Source organism: Hemitrygon akajei, chromosome 5 (assembly GCF_048418815.1).
Source record: "Hemitrygon akajei chromosome 5, sHemAka1.3, whole genome shotgun sequence".
Lineage (NCBI taxonomy): Eukaryota > Metazoa > Chordata > Chondrichthyes > Myliobatiformes > Dasyatidae > Hemitrygon > Hemitrygon akajei.
The window spans coordinates 22,137,030-22,152,893 of record NC_133128.1 but is presented as its reverse complement, the minus strand read 5'-3'; the positions used below and the strand labels follow the sequence as shown (position 1 = coordinate 22,152,893).

The window sequence follows — 15,864 nt, the reverse complement described above, 5'->3', positions numbered from 1 at the left end:
ATCCCTCTTCCTGCCTATCAAGGGAGTAAGGTTGTAAAAACCATGCCAACTACTATTCAAGATGGTACCTCAGCCACCTGGCCCATGCTAACCACAGCATTGCTTGCATTTCAAAGTACATTTATAATCAAAGAATGTATAAATTGTACAATCTTGAGATTCATCTGCTTACAGGTAGCCACAGAACAAGGTACACGAAAGACCCAATTTAAAAAAGAACCAACACCCAATACACTGAGGGAGAGAAAAAAAAAACACAAATCGTACAAATAATAAAAGCAAGCAACAGTGTTTGCGATGAAATTTTGTCTATAGACCCAGAGCAGCTGGAGTAGGCCCATAGCCTTAGCCTCAGTTCATCACACAAGATGTCGGAGCTCACAGACACAAATCCTGGAGCAGTCTCACAGCCTCAGCCTCAACGCCATGAAGAGCAGAGTAAACGTCTTGGGATAGCAAACCTGTATTCAATCCATAACCCGCCAGGCTCTTCCACTCCATCAAAATGCTTTTGAAATGTTGCAATTGTACCTGTCACGACCATTTTCTCTGGCAGCTCATCCTAGATGCTCTGTGTAAAGAAGTTACCTCAGGTCTTTCTTAAACCTCTCCCCTGTAGTTTTGTGCTCTCTAGTTCGGAATCTGTAACCCTGAGGACTTGACTACGACTGTTCACTTTATCCATACCCCTCATGATTTTATAAACTTCTTTGAGGCCACCCCTCATTCTCCTATGCTCCAAGGAATAAAGGACCAGCAATGCCAACCTCTCCCTATAACTCACTCCCTCTAGCCCAGACAGCATCCTTGTAAATTCCATCTGCAACCCACCCGTCTTCACAATATCTTTCCTGTAACATGTCTGACCAACATAACCACAGCATAATGCCCCTCCTTCTAAATGTCCTGACTGACGAAGGCCAGCATAATAATTTTATTAGAGAGTATAGAAGTGGTTATTTTATTAGAGGGTGTAGAAACATAGTATATAAGTGCAGGATTAGGCCATTACCATTCTTCCGAACCCCAATCGGTGCTCGCTGGTGCTGCAAAGTAATTTCACTAACCGCTGAGCTGGAGTCTCACTCATTCAATATGATCATAGGCTGATTGTCCATTTCACTCACAGTTCTTGCTTTCACCTTATAACCCTTAATCCTGCGATCTTTTGTGTATGTGTTCATAAGTATGTGTGTGTAACCATCTGCTAGTATGGGTGAGACCATAGGATATAGGAGCAGAATTGGGCCATTTGGCCCATTGAGTCTGCTCCACTATTTCATCATGGCTGATCTATTTTCCCTCTCAGCTCGAATCTCCTGCTTTCTCCCTGTATCCCTTTGTGCCCAGACCAATTAATAATCTATATACCCATGACTTGGCCTCCACAGCTGCCTGTGGCCACAAATTCCATAGATTCACCCCTCAGGCTAAAGAATTTCCTCCTCATCTCTGTTCTAAGAGGACACCCTTCTATCCCGAGGCTGTGTCCCCTGGTCCTAGACTTCCCCTCCATAGGAAACAGCCTCCCAATTTCCCTCAGGATCAATAAAGTACATCTGTCTGTCTCTCCACATTCACGCTATCGGGGCCCTTCACCATTCGATAGGTTTCAATGAGGTCACCCCTCATTCTTCCGAATTCCAGTGAGTAGAGGCCCAGAGCCATCAAGTGCTCCTCACAGGTGTGCATGTGCACGTATCATCTTTTCATACATGTTTGAGTGTGTGTGTGTGTGTGTGTGTGTGTGTGTGTGTGTGTGTGTGTGTGTGTGTGTGTGTGTGTGTGTGTGTGTGTGTGTGTACGCATTTGAGTATGCATCAGTCATTTTCACTGGAGGTTTCTTTGTCCTCCAGGCAGAAACAACTTCTTTCACTGTAGTCTGGTGCACCACAATATCAAACAATTCCCGCTTATATCATCAGCAGCTGTCAGCACTGCTAGGATCTGCATTGTTTTTTCCCTTGCATCAGCTTCCTCTCAAAGGGAATCTGTCCTGTTTGATGCTTCTCCTTTAGTTATACTCGAAGCTTTATCTTCGCCGTGCACCTGTACGATAGGAATTTTCATGGGCATGGCACCACTGCGCTATTTACACAATTAGCTTAGTTCAACAGCAGCAGAAGCTCTTTGATTGTGATAAACTTCTGACAAGTAATCTTCAGAAGAGAGACTTGGAACATTTTTGAAACAATTTTAATTTTACCTTTTGTTGTCATGGCAACATCACACTAAGGGATCAGTTCATGCAGATCACTATGTGGGGATACCTGCATGGTTTTAAATTATAATCACTGCGGTTTATTTGAATGTAAATAATTCAGAATGCTGCAGAAAATAACTGAGTGTTTTTCATTAAATCTTTATGAGTGTTGCAGGTAAATTTGTTAAAAATATATACACTTGCATTAGAGGCAGTTTGAAATGATTCAGTAACTTGATTCCTTGGTTAAAGGGCCAGATGATGTGATTACACAGGAGGTAATGCAGTGTCTCAGTATAAAGGGCTAATGGCAGGATTCTGGCAGTGTGGAGGAACAGAGCAAACTTGGGGTTCACGTCGATAAATCCTTCTTCAAAGTTCCAATGCAAATTGATAGTGTTGTTAAGGTGTATGATGTGTTGGCCTTCATTAGTTGAGTGGGGGGGGGGGGTGAAATTGGTTCAGGCAATGCAAGGTAATGTTGCGGTTCTATGAAACTCTGGTTAGAACTCATTTGGAATGTTGTGTTGAGCTCTGCTTGCCTCATTATAGGAAGGATGTGGAAGCTTTAGAAAAGGTGCAGAGGAGATTTATCAGGATGCTGACCGGATTAGAGAGGATGTCTTAGGAGGTCAATTGTCATTGAACCATACAAGAACACCCATGAATACAACCAAATGAAAATGCGCTCCTCTGGGACCATGGTGCAAAATGCAATACCAACAGTCATACACAGCACAAGGCACATAAAGCATGTGTATGATAACAGTAAACATACAGTCACACAAAAAAAATATAATATAGCCCAAGTTCTGCCTGTAGATGAATGCTGTATGGATGTTTTCAACAAGAATAAGCCAGCAGCAGTCCAATCTTCATGCACTAGTGCAGCCACAGAGGAATGCAGTCAGGCTTGTTATTCACCAAGCAAACACTAGGGAGCAGCACCGATGGGTGGGACCACCCCCCAATGCAACACACACTCCATGCCTCTGCTCTCTCCCACACTGCCTCCAACGCCTCTCCCCGGGCGATGCAACAGGCAGCCCTGCAGAATGAGGGACCAGTCTGCATTACAGCCGAGGTCATGCAACTCCCCAGCTGTTGGTCTCACCAAAGAATCAGTGAACCGGATTTACAGTATTCTACATTACCAATATCCAACAGGGTCCTGCGATCACAAGAAAAACATCCAAGACGATTGTTCGCTCCATTTGCTAGGCTGCACACAGCCTCCACACACCAACCCACAGCACCTTCCTGTAACAGACGACAACACTGTCCGGACCTAGTCCAGCTCCTCTGCTCTCACTGATGGGGAGGTCCTGCAGTACCTGATGTTCTTGATAACCAGCAGAGTCTTACAATCATAAAAAAGACATAAATGATGAATAATTGTACCTTTGATTGGATCCGGAGTGTAATTCTATAATAATATATAAGATCCAGGTGATGCCAGAAAGGTCAACATTTTTTGTCCTTGAGAAGGTGGTCATGAACGACTGCATTCACGGGATGAAAGTGCAAGCTCTACTCAGAGAGCACCCAAGGTCAGAATTTAACTTTACCACAAACATTCTGTCTGCTGTCTCCACCTTCCCCACTCTGCACCTTGTTTATTTTCTCAATTCTGGGAAAAGGCTCCGAAGCATTCGGGCTCTCACGACCAGGCTATGTAACAGTTTCTTCCCCCAAGCTATCAGACTCCTCAATACCTGAAGCCTGGACTGACACCTTGCCCTATTGTCCTGTTTATTATTTATTGTAATGCCTGCACTGTTTTTGTGCACTTTATGCAGTCCTGTGTAGGTCTGTAGTCTAGTGTAGCTTTCCCTGTGTTTTTTTTAATTACGTAGTTCAGTCTAGTTTTTTGTACTGTGTCATGTAACACCATGGTCCTGAAAAACGTTGTCTCATTTTTACTACGCACTGTACCAGCAGTTATGGTCAAAATGACAATAAAAGTTGACGACTTGACTTGACTTGAATTTTCTGGTTCTGATGAAGGATCTTCATTTCTTTTCCACTAGTGGGTTAGCATAGGCTAGATGGGCTGAAGGGCTAGTTTCTGTTTTTTAGTGTTCTACAGCTCTATGACCTGTTGAGTGCTTCTGTGCTAGGCTGGGATAAAGGAAACAATGAGCAGGTTGGGCCTACCCCACTGGAGCTGAGAAGAATTATATTCTGGCAGTATTTGTAAGTCAGATGCTGTTTTTCCTCATTCAGCAGCTGGAACAAGAAGACAGAAGTTCAGAATAAAGGGTTGTCATTTACGTCAAAGCTGAGGTGGGACAGCATATTTCAAAGGGTCATAACTTTTTTAAAGCTCTCAACCCTGGAGAACTGTAGAAGTAAATTCTTTGAACATATTCAAAGATCTTCCAATTAAAGATGAGTCTAGGGGATATGTGTAACAGGCAGAAATTGAGTTGAGTCCAGGAGAAAGAGTGCAGAAAAAGTTTTCTGAGTTGCTGGGACTTGAGGGACTGGGTCATAAGTTGGTCAGGCTAAAACTTTATTCCTTGGACCATTGATGACAGAAGGTGATCATACAAAGTTGTACAAAATCATTAGCGGCAGAGACAGAATGAAATCACACCTTTATCCCCAGGGATGGTGAACTAAGAGCTAGAGGGCAAAGGTTTAAAGTGAAGGGGGAAAGTTTTTAGTAGGGACCAGAGGGGACAACTTTTTCATGTGGAGGGTGGTATTTATTTAGTATGAACTGCAAAAGGAAGTGATTGCAGTAGGTACATTAGCAACATTTAACATATAGTTGGACAGCTATATGGCTAGGGAAGGTTGATAGGAATATGGGTCAAATGCAGGCAAATGGGACTAGAGTAGATTGGCATTTTGATTGGCATGGAGAAGTTGGGTCAAAGGACCTGATTCTGTACTTCTACGTGTGACACTATCAAATCAGTATGATCTTACAAATGTTTGATGGTGCTAGACACTGACTCTAGCTCTTATTTCTCTTATTCCTGTTAGCAATTGCAGCAGTTTTTATGAAATTCTGACTGACATTTATCCATAATAATTTTCCCTTGTGTTATGTTCGTGCCAATTTTCCAAATGTCAAAAACTTTCTTTAGCATCCAATACAGTGGGTACGCACTTCCAAAATAATACTCGTATACGATATAATATGTGTATGCGGATCCAACAGAAATCTACATGCAATATGATATGTATATGTATATCCAAAATGAGGTGTAAATAGTTGAGGTCTCGGGCTGAGACCCTTCTCCAATCCTGAAGAAAGGTCTCAGCCGGAAACTTTGACTGTTTACTCTTTTCTGTTGATGCTGCTGAGTTCCTCCAGCATTCTGTGTGTGTTGCTTTGGATTTTCAGCATCTGCAGATTTTCTTGTGTTTGTAATATATGTATGAACATCAAATATAATGGATGTAAGCAATCAAATACGTGTATGCACATCCAGTATAATATGTGCATACAGACAATTGCTTGTCCGCTTCCACATATTATGCTTAAAAGCTATTTTCTGCATGCTCCTGCTGCTGTCATCATGATAAGGTAAGATTACTGTTTAATAACAGAGATAATTTTGTAAGATGTATTCTCAGTGACACAAGCGCATGATATTAGAGAGGAGAGGCACTGGAATTGCACTGTAAATTACTAAGAAACTTGTTAAGGGTTCAACAGCTGTGCTCTCAATCTCTATATCTGTGACAATGGTGAAGCTGAATTGGGCGGCAAGCACACACTGCTAATTACATTCGCAGGTCATAATCTCTTTAACAGCAGTTGAAACGGATTGAGGATTATGGAGAAGGATCTACTGTGTCATTACAATAAGGAGTCAATTGTTGTTCCTGCACTAAGAAATGCAGGTGATTCACAAAACCCTCGCTCGTCTCGTGTGTCAAAATCTGAATCTCCTGTCAGTCGCTGGATGTCATTTTTATGGGTTTTATGATCTGCAGATCCCACAGCTCGCAGGAATGCAAAGGGAGTACCTTCAGCTCGTAACAGATATTCCAGCCAGTGGACGTTGAACAGACCCCACCCCACAATGTCTGCCCACACTCTGACGACGGACTGGAGAATGCCAACACCCCACGTGGCGGGATCTGTTGATAAAGAGAGCGACAGTTACAGTGTCAGCCCATCACAGGACACAGGTAACACAATGTTCTTACACAACAGCACAACTGCACCCGCAGTATTCCCATATCTAAGGAAGGTATGCTGGCATTGAAAAGACTCCAGAGGGAATTTACGAGAATAATCCCCTGGATGAGAGGATTATGCATGAGAGCCATTTGATGGCTCCAGGATGAGTAATTTCTTTAACCAGACGGTGGTGAATCTATGGAATGCATTGCCACGGACAACTCATTGGGCATAGATAAAGGTCAGGCTGATAGGTTCATGATTAGCAAAGGGGTTTCAATAGGTACATTTAATATCAGAGAAATGTATACAATGGACATCCTGAAGCTCAAAGGTAAAGTGGAGAAGGCAGGAGAATGGGGTTGTGAGGGAATAATAAATCAGCCATGCCTGAATGATAGAGTAGACAAGGGTCAAATGGCCTAATTCTGCTCCTAGGTCCCAGCCAGAAAAAGAAACAGATTTCAAAACTCCATTTATACCTGAGAAGGAAAACAATAGTAAGGAACCAAAGGGTAACCTACAGCTGACTATCCTTTATATCCCTGGAACATACTGGCTGGATCCGCCCTGGCTGAGAACATGCTGGGATTTATTATTGGGACAGATTTTCAGCTGAGCCTGAGGAGGCAAACCCCTGTATGTGGGCCATGTACGATGGAGATGAGGAGGAATACCTTCTCTCACAGAATATCTTACCACTGAGAGCTGTAGAAGTTAAATTACTGAATGTATTCAAGACAGAGATAAATACATTTTTGAGCTACAGGGGAAACGCGGACTTGGGCAGGAGTCAGGAAAATGGAACTAAGGCTAGGGTCAGATCAGCCAAGGTTTTACTGAATGGCGGGCCGGAGTCAGGGGTTAGTTCGACCAAATTCCACTCCTGTTTCTTACACGTTTATACTTTAATGTTACTTTCAACTTAGTCTCAGTGGCACTCTTCAGCTGTGGAGTGAAATACAGCTGACAGACTCCCTCACCATAAGTGGCCATTTGCATCCATAGGCAATCAGGACCTTCTCCAGGGCTTACTGACCAAGAAAGCTTTCACAGATTTTGAATTCCTTTGTGAACTGTTTGCGTTCCTTTAATAAGAGTGAGCACTGAAAAACATTTAGCATAGACACTCATCACCATTGGCATAGATGAGAGGAGCCAAGACAGGCTATTTTTGTGCCTCGCATTCCTAGGACGAATGGATTAGGAACGCTGGTTATACTGTTTATATGATGCTATGCACCTGTGATGCTGCTTCATGTAAGTTTTTCATTGCACGTGTGTCTATTTGCATTTGTACATGGGATAATGAACTCGACTTTGACCTTGACATACAAAGAGAGACGGAACAGGCTGCATTTAAATTTACTGGCGTTCAGAAGAATAAGCACTTCTATTGAGGGAGGATTGACAGGGTGGGTACTGAGAAGACGTTCCCCTTGGTGGGCCTGTCTATAATTAGCAGGCAGAGTTTAAAGCAGACATGAGGAGGAATTTCCCCTCGGAATTCCCTATTGTGGAGAACTGTACTTGGCAGGGTTACTGATTATATTCAGGGTGAAGTGAACGCCTCTTTCAGAGGAAGATTGTTTTCTTTCAGAGGGTCATAAATCTTTGGAAAACTGTGTAGGAGGTTATTAAATATATTCAAGAGAAAGATTAATGGATATTTGACCTCGCTCAAAGGATGTGGTGAGAGAGCAGGAAAGTGGTGCTGAGGCCAAGATTAATTCAACCCATCTTATTGAATGGCAGAACAGGCTCAAGGGGATGATTGGCTTCTCATAAGTACAAAAAATTCTGCAGATGGTGAAAATCCAAAGCAACACACACAAAATGCTAGAGGAACTCAGCAGGTCAGGCAGCATCTATGAAAATAAATAAACAGTCAACATTTCAGGCCGAGACCCTTCTGCGGGATGGAAAGGGAAGGGGGAAGATGCCAGAATAAGAAGGTGGGGGAATAGGAAAAAGAATAGCTAGAAGGTGATAGGGGAAGCCAGGTGGGTGGGAGAGGTAAAGGGCTGAAGGAGAAGAGAGTGGAGCATAGGAGAAAGGAAAGAAGGAGGTAAGAGTGGGGAATAGAATAAGAGGGGAGGGACTGAATTCTCTTTTACCAGAAAGAGAAACTGGTATTCATGGCATCAGGTAGGAGGCTACCAACTTCTGATTGGCTGATTTTTACTCCAGTTTCTTCAGTAATAATGTTCTATTTAAAAGTAACAATTGATCGTTCATCATCTCCGCACATCATTGGTGTCAATTGATGAAATTCTCAGAAATCTCGTTTCCCTCTACTTGGTCTTCCTCAAGGTTGTACCCAAATCTGTGTCCTAAGTTCCGAGCAAAGCCCAGCTCTCTAACTGACAATTACGCCGCTGGTGTTCAGGGCAGCAATGAAGTTCCTCCATCTCTGGTGGTTTTCAGGACTTCATTGTGTCAGAAGCTTCCTCTCAGTTTTCACTAATATCAATTATTCAATTCTCTGGGGGAGACTCAGGAATACCATTTACACTCAGATGCAGAAGGGATCTTCATTGCTGTTTCCATAACAGTGTTGTTTTACCAGTCAGGGTTGTTAACCCTGAGCTGAAGCCCCAAACCTGGAGGAATGGTGAACCACTATTAGTCTGGCCCCAACTATTTGACTTGTTTGGCATGGGTGACCCTACCAAGAGCCAAAGCACAAAGCCCTGACTCCAGCCAGCATAGTTGTGCAGGTCATTGAGACACGCTAGCCTCCAACCCACCATCAAGGCTGTGGTCCTCTTGGAGGAAAGGCCTGCTGGTACTTTCTAATATTTTAGCCTTGCTTTTTGTTTGTTGTGGTTTGGCAAATCTTGACATCAGGTAGAAACACGAATACTCAGAAGCCTGATTTGCGATGTGTTTTCCCCGTTAGACAGAGCCCGGAGCAGCATGGTCTCCACTGAGAGTGCCTCCTCTACGTACGAGGAGCTGGCTAGGGCCTATGAGCATGCCAAGATGGAGGAGCAGCTAAGGCATGCAAAGTTTACAATCACGGAGTGCTTCATATCGGACACGTCCTCAGAGCAGCTGACCGCCGGGACCAACGAGTACACCGATAGCCTGACGTCCAGCACTCCCTCAGAGTCGGGCATCTGCAGATTCACCGCGTCACCACCAAAACCTCAGGATGCCGGCAGAGTGGCTAACATGGCAGTTCCAAAAGCACACCGACCAGGTATGGCAAGGTGTTCTGGGAAAGTATCTGACACATGGCATTGGACCCAGTGGTCAGAGAAGATCCAAAGATGTCTGATGTGTGTGTGATTTAGGGCCTGAATTCATTTGTAGATCTAACCCAGGAGGGTCAGTGTTGGGATGGCAAAACCTCTCTTATGAGGTGGGGGTGAATATAGGTCTGTTTGGGTGTAATCCATAGTGAAATAGTGCAGGGACTAATGTAATTCATGGTGAGCTGGTAGTGAGTCAGGTGTTACGTATTCGGGCAACAATAATATAGATGAGTTAGGCAAGGGGTTTTATAACGAATAACACGTTTATTAAACACTGATAACAAACCCCCTTCAAATGTAAACAAACCCAAACAATGACCCGAAACCAGCTGCTGGCAGCTGAATCAAACAGTTCTTAATAGCGTTGCAGTCTCAAACAGTCTTTAAAGCGGTATTGAAAAGAACTCAGTTCTCTAAAGCGAATTGCCGAATGAAAACAGCATTCTAAAACGACATGCCGACAGTTCAAAAGCTCACGGTACTTTTAAAAGGAGAGACTTTTTAAAGCGATTTAAATTCTCTTCCACGTCGATGTCCTTCGATTCCCAGCGTCGAACTCCCACGTCGAATTTTATTAAATATAACAGCTTAAAGTGACTGACCTCTCTTCCACACTATTCTCAAACCCTTTCTGGTCATCCCAGGGGTCAACAGCGAGAATAGTCAACGAAATCCTTCCAAATGAGGATCAAACAAGGTCGAAGTCAATCCATTGAACATCGATTCTTCTCGATCTCCATTTTCCAAACTTTTCTTCACTCTCCCTTAGCAAAGAAACCGTTGGCTCTGACCTTTTAAACTTCAGGCATCATATAAAACTTCATTTTTAACTAAACTGCGTCATCCCTTTAAATCACGCAGTGACATGAAGTCATCTTGGCAAATCCAGCCACGAACTGCCCCACCTGACAGGGTGGGTCTTCCTTTTATACCCTGTAGAAAAAACCTGTCACATGACCTCTACTGGCGGGAAAATGACATCACTCCACCATTACCTCATGTCCAGTATAACTTCAACCCCAGTCACGTGACAAGGGTACCACTGTCACGTGTCACGGGTACGTAACACCTCCCTCCAAAAAAAAAACATTTTTGGTCTATCAAGAACAAAAATTTTTAACAATTACTTACAAAAAAAAACAAATGTATAAATCATATAACATACACAAAATACAATACAGTAGGAGTGTTACAATAAAAAAAAACCACTCCAAAAAAAAACCATTGTACATTCAACATCGAGATAGACAATCAGCAACCACATTATCTTTACCTTTAATATGAGTTATCACAATATTGTACTCTTGTAACATCAAACTCCAATTTAACAATCTTCTGTTTTTGTTTTTCATCTTACTCAGAAAAACTAACGGATTATGATCAGTGTAAACAATAAGTGGTTTTTGAGTTGTACCAACATATACCTCAAAATATTCCAAAGCTAACACAAGAGATAACAATTCTTTCTCTATTGTTGAATAGTTTCTTTGATGCTTATTAAATTTCTTAGAAAAGTAAGCTACTGGATGATCAACCTCATCACCCTCATTCCTTTGCATCAATACTGCTCCCGCAGCTTCATCACTAGCATCCACAGCTAATGAAAAAGGTTTTTCAAAGTCAGGTGCCTTAAGCACAGGTTGTTCACATATCATTGTTTTCAATTTTTCAAATGCTTCCTGACAAAACACTGTCCACACAAACTTCACATTCTTCTGCAGAAGATTAGTTAATGGAAGGGCAACATTAGCAAAATTCTTACAAAATTTTCGATAATATCCTACCATTCCCAAAAACCTTCTGAGAGTTTTTTTCCCCGTTGGAGTGGGAATTTCCAAAATTGCCTGAACTTTTGCCTGAACAGGAGCTACCTTACCTTGACCTACAACATAACCAAGGTAAGTCACAGTAGCATGTCCAAATTCACTCTTGGCTAAATTAATAGTCAAGTTAGCTTTTGAAAGCTTTTCAAACAATTTCTCCACCGCAATAATGTGTGCTTCCCAAGTATCATTTCCTGTCACTAAATCATCAATATAAGCATCAGTATCTTTCAATCCCTGAATCACAGAATTAATCATCCTCTGAAAAGTACCTGGCGCATTCTTCATCCCAAATGGAAGAACATTATACTCATATAACCCAGATGGAGTTACAAATGCAGAAATTTTTCTACCTCTGTCCGTTAGTGGAACACACCAATACCCTTTCAATAAATCAATCTTTGTAAGGAACTTTGCTTTTCCAACCTTATCTACACAATCATCCACTCTAGGAATTGGATATGCATCTGTTTTCGTTACAGCATTCACCTTCCTATAGTCCGTACAAAACCTAATACTACCATCAGGTTTTGGCACCATTACACATGGCGAACTCCAATTCGAGTTAGAATGTCTAATAATATCATTCTCTAACATGTATTCAATTTCTTTCTCAGCAAGTTCACATTTTTCCATGTTCATCCTATATGGATGTTGTTTAATAGGTTTGGCATCTCCAACATCTACATCATGTGAAGCTATAGTAGTCCTTCTCGGAACATCTGGAAACAAATCCTTATACTTAAAAATCAATTCCTTCATCTGTTGTTTCTGCTCTAGCTGTAAATGTGCTAATTTCTCATCCATATTTTCCAAAATAGTCGAATTAGGTAACCTAACAGAAACAATGTTAGATTTAGAATGAAAGTCAGATGAATCATCTATCATGTTCCCAGTTAAATCCAACTCATTCCCACTAACCACAACAGTCACAGTATCAGATTGTTTCTCAAAATATGGTTTAATCATATTTATGTGGCAAAGTTGTGTTGACCTTCTACGATCTGGAGTTTTTATTACATAATCCACATCATTAACTCTAGACACAATTTCATAAGGTCCATGAAATCTAGCTTGTAAAGGATTTGTCTGCACTGGGAAAAGAACCAACACCTTATCTCCAGGCTTAAACATCCTCATCCTAGCTTCCTTATCATACCAAGTCTTCATTTTCTCCTGAGTCAACTTTAAATTTTCCTTGGCTAAGCTACAAGCTCTATGTAACCTGTTCTTAAATTTCAAAACATAGTCCAACAAATTAGTATGCACTTCCTTACTAATCCACTGTTCCTTCAATAAAGCTAAAGGTCCTCTAACTCTATGTCCAAACACAAGTTCAAATGGACTAAACCCTAAAGATTCCTGTACCGATTCCCTTACTGCAAATAAAAGTAAGTTTATACTCTCATCCCAGTCACTTTCATTCTCCACACAATATGTCCTAATCATATTCTTGAGAGTAGAATGAAACCTCTCCAAAGCACCTTGCGATTCTGGATGGTACGCAGACGAAGTAATTTGCTTAGCTCCCAATTTATAAACTATCTGTTGAAACAATCCAGACATAAAATTACTACCTTGATCAGTTTGTATTTCCTTAGGCAATCCAAAATAAGTAAAGAATTTTATAAGAGCCTTCGTCACAGTTTTAGCTTTTATATTCCTAAGTGGTACTGCCTCTGGAAACCTAGACAAAGTACACATGATAGTCAACAAATACTGATAACCAGTTTTTGTCTTTGGTAATGGACCAACACAATCTACAATAACTTTAGAAAACGGTTCACCGAATGCTGGAATAGGTTGTAATGGAGCTACTGGTGTAACCTGATTTGGCTTACCCACAATCTGACAAGTATGGCATGTCTTACAAAACATCGCCACATCTTTTCTTAAACCAGGCCAGTAAAAATGTTTTAAAATCTTGTCCACAGTTTTCCTTACCCCTTGATGTCCACCTAAAGGCACACTATGAGCTAAAGTCAAAATCTCATTCCGATAAACTTTAGGAACAACTACCTGATAAACAACATTCCATTCCTCACTTGCAGGAATTGTAGGCGACCTCCACTTCCTCATCAACACTCCTTTCTCCAAGTAATATCCTACTGACACCTTCTCAATTTCACTACCTAGTAAAGCTTGTTCCCTTAATTTTATAATCTCAGGATCTCTATTCTGCTCTGCTATCATCTCCTTCCGTGACAAAGATAAATCTTCATAGTCAGACTTACTCCCAGAATCTTGTTCAAACAACGAAGGTAAGAAAGTTTCTGACACATCCTCAAAACTCAAATCCTGAGTTGAACAGTCATGAGTAACAACCTCATTCTGCACATCAATCTTTTTAGCCATAGCTCTAGTCACAACACAGGAAGAATCTGTGTTAAAATTCACCTCAGGTACCTCTGACTCCATTGTCAAATGCACTTCAGGAAAAACTTGTCCACCTGCCAAGTCATTACCTAACAATAAAGAAATACCCTTCACAGGTAAGCTATGCTGTAATCCTACCTTAACAAATCCTGTAACCAACCCTGACTTTAAATTTACTTCATGTAAATGTACAGGCATAAAATCACTTCCAACACCTCTTATGTAATTTACCTCACCAGTATCACTCTCTTCATTAAACTTCAACACACTATCTAACATCAGTGATTGAGAAGCTCCAGTATCCCTAAGAATTTTTATTGGCACCAGAGTAGATCCTTCTTTCAAGGATACAAACCCTTCAGTTATAAAATGATCATATCCCTTTCTAACTTTGTCAGACTCTAACAAATCCTCATTTGTGTTTACCAAACCCTGTAACTTTACAGGTGCTTTAGTATGTTGCACACAAGCATCTGGAACTGCTTCCTTCTCTTTCTTTTTCAATTTGAAACAGTTAGCTATTACATGGCCAGGCTTCTTACAATAGTTACAAATAAGACCAAACTGTCTTTCCTTCACAGGCTTTCCTTCCTCCTTACCTCTCTCATTAACCTCTAATTTAATTTCTGATTTACCTGGAGTCTCCATATTATTTTTCCTCTTAAAAATTCTACCCTGAGGAAATTTATTCTTATGGATTAAAACATACTCATCAGCTAATCTAGCACAGTCCTGCAATTTATCAGTATCCCTCTCATTTAAGTAGGTCCTTACTTCAACAGGAATGCTTCTTTTAAATTCCTCCATCAAAATCAGCTCTCTCAATGTATCATAGTCCTCATTTACATTTTTAGAAGAAACCCATCTCTCAAAACACATAGCTTTATCATAGGCAAATTCCACATAAGTCTTTTCCACAGACTTTTTCAAACTCCTGAATCTTTCCCTGTACTCTTCTGGGACCAACTCATATGATTTGAGAATATTTTCTTTCACAATATCATAATCTAATGCTTGCGCAGCAGTTAAAGCTGTGTAAACCTGTTGTGCCTTGCCTTTGATTACACTCTGTAATAACACTGACCATTTATCTTTCGGCCACTCTGACATCCGAGCAATAGTTTCAAAATGTTGAAAATATCTTTCCACTTCTGTTTCACTAAATGGAGGGACCAATTTAATTTCTTGGCTAGCAACAAACGGTTTTTTAGAATCAGCAGACTGTTCTACAGACCTTAATTTAGCCATTGCATATTCAAAATCCCTTTGCTTTTGCTCAATTTCCAATTTACACCTTTCTAACATCATTTGTTCAATTTGCAACTGCATCTCCAGATTACTTATTGGAAACGATTCTAAAATCGATTCTTCAAAATGACCCGAAGCCACAAAATGTGATGCGATCTTTCTCTGTATTACAGCTTTTGAAGTAGTTTGCAAAATCCCTTTAAGATGCAACCGATTAGCAAGTTCAGAGACTTCAGTTTTTTTCGCCTTCGCTAACAAGTCCGCGTCTGGCGAATCCAGAAACTCATCAATATTCATCGTTGCCGAATACCACTCACAAGCCAAACAAACAAAAAAAAATCGAGCAATCCCCGTTACCAAAACACCGATTCAAAATCCAAAAAACTTTAACTCAAATAATTCAATCCCGGACGAGCCCCCATATTTATGTTACGTATTCGGGCAACAATAATATAGATGAGTTAGGCAAGGGGTTTTATAACGAATAACACGTTTATTAAACACTGATAACAAACCCCCTTCAAATGTAAACAAACCCAAACAATGACCCGAAACCAGCTGCTGGCAGCTGAATCAAACAGTTCTTAATAGCGTTGCAGTCTCAAACAGTCTTTAAAGCGGTATTGAAAAGAACTCAGTTCTCTAAAGCGAATTGCCGAATGAAAACAGCATTCTAAAACGACATGCCGACAGTTCAAAAGCTCACGGTACTTTTAAAAGGAGAGACTTTTTAAAGCGATTTAAATTCTCTTCCACGTCGATGTCCTTCGATTCCCAGCGTCGAACTCCCACGTCGAATTTTATTAAATA

General features: G+C 41.1%; 1 protein-coding gene across 6 annotated transcripts in view; it reads left to right on the top strand.

Moving 5' to 3' along the window:
• LOC140727541 (cell adhesion molecule DSCAM) overlaps positions 1-15,864 on the top strand; it is a 779,430-nt gene that overhangs the window by 744,045 nt on the left and 19,521 nt on the right. For all 6 annotated transcript variants that reach the window (XM_073045003.1, XM_073045002.1, XM_073045004.1 and 3 more), the window contains 2 exons: positions 6,158-6,355; positions 9,250-9,552. In XM_073045003.1, the coding sequence (XP_072901104.1) occupies positions 6,158-6,355; positions 9,250-9,552 (501 nt within the window). The remainder of the gene's footprint in view (positions 1-6,157; positions 6,356-9,249; positions 9,553-15,864) is intronic.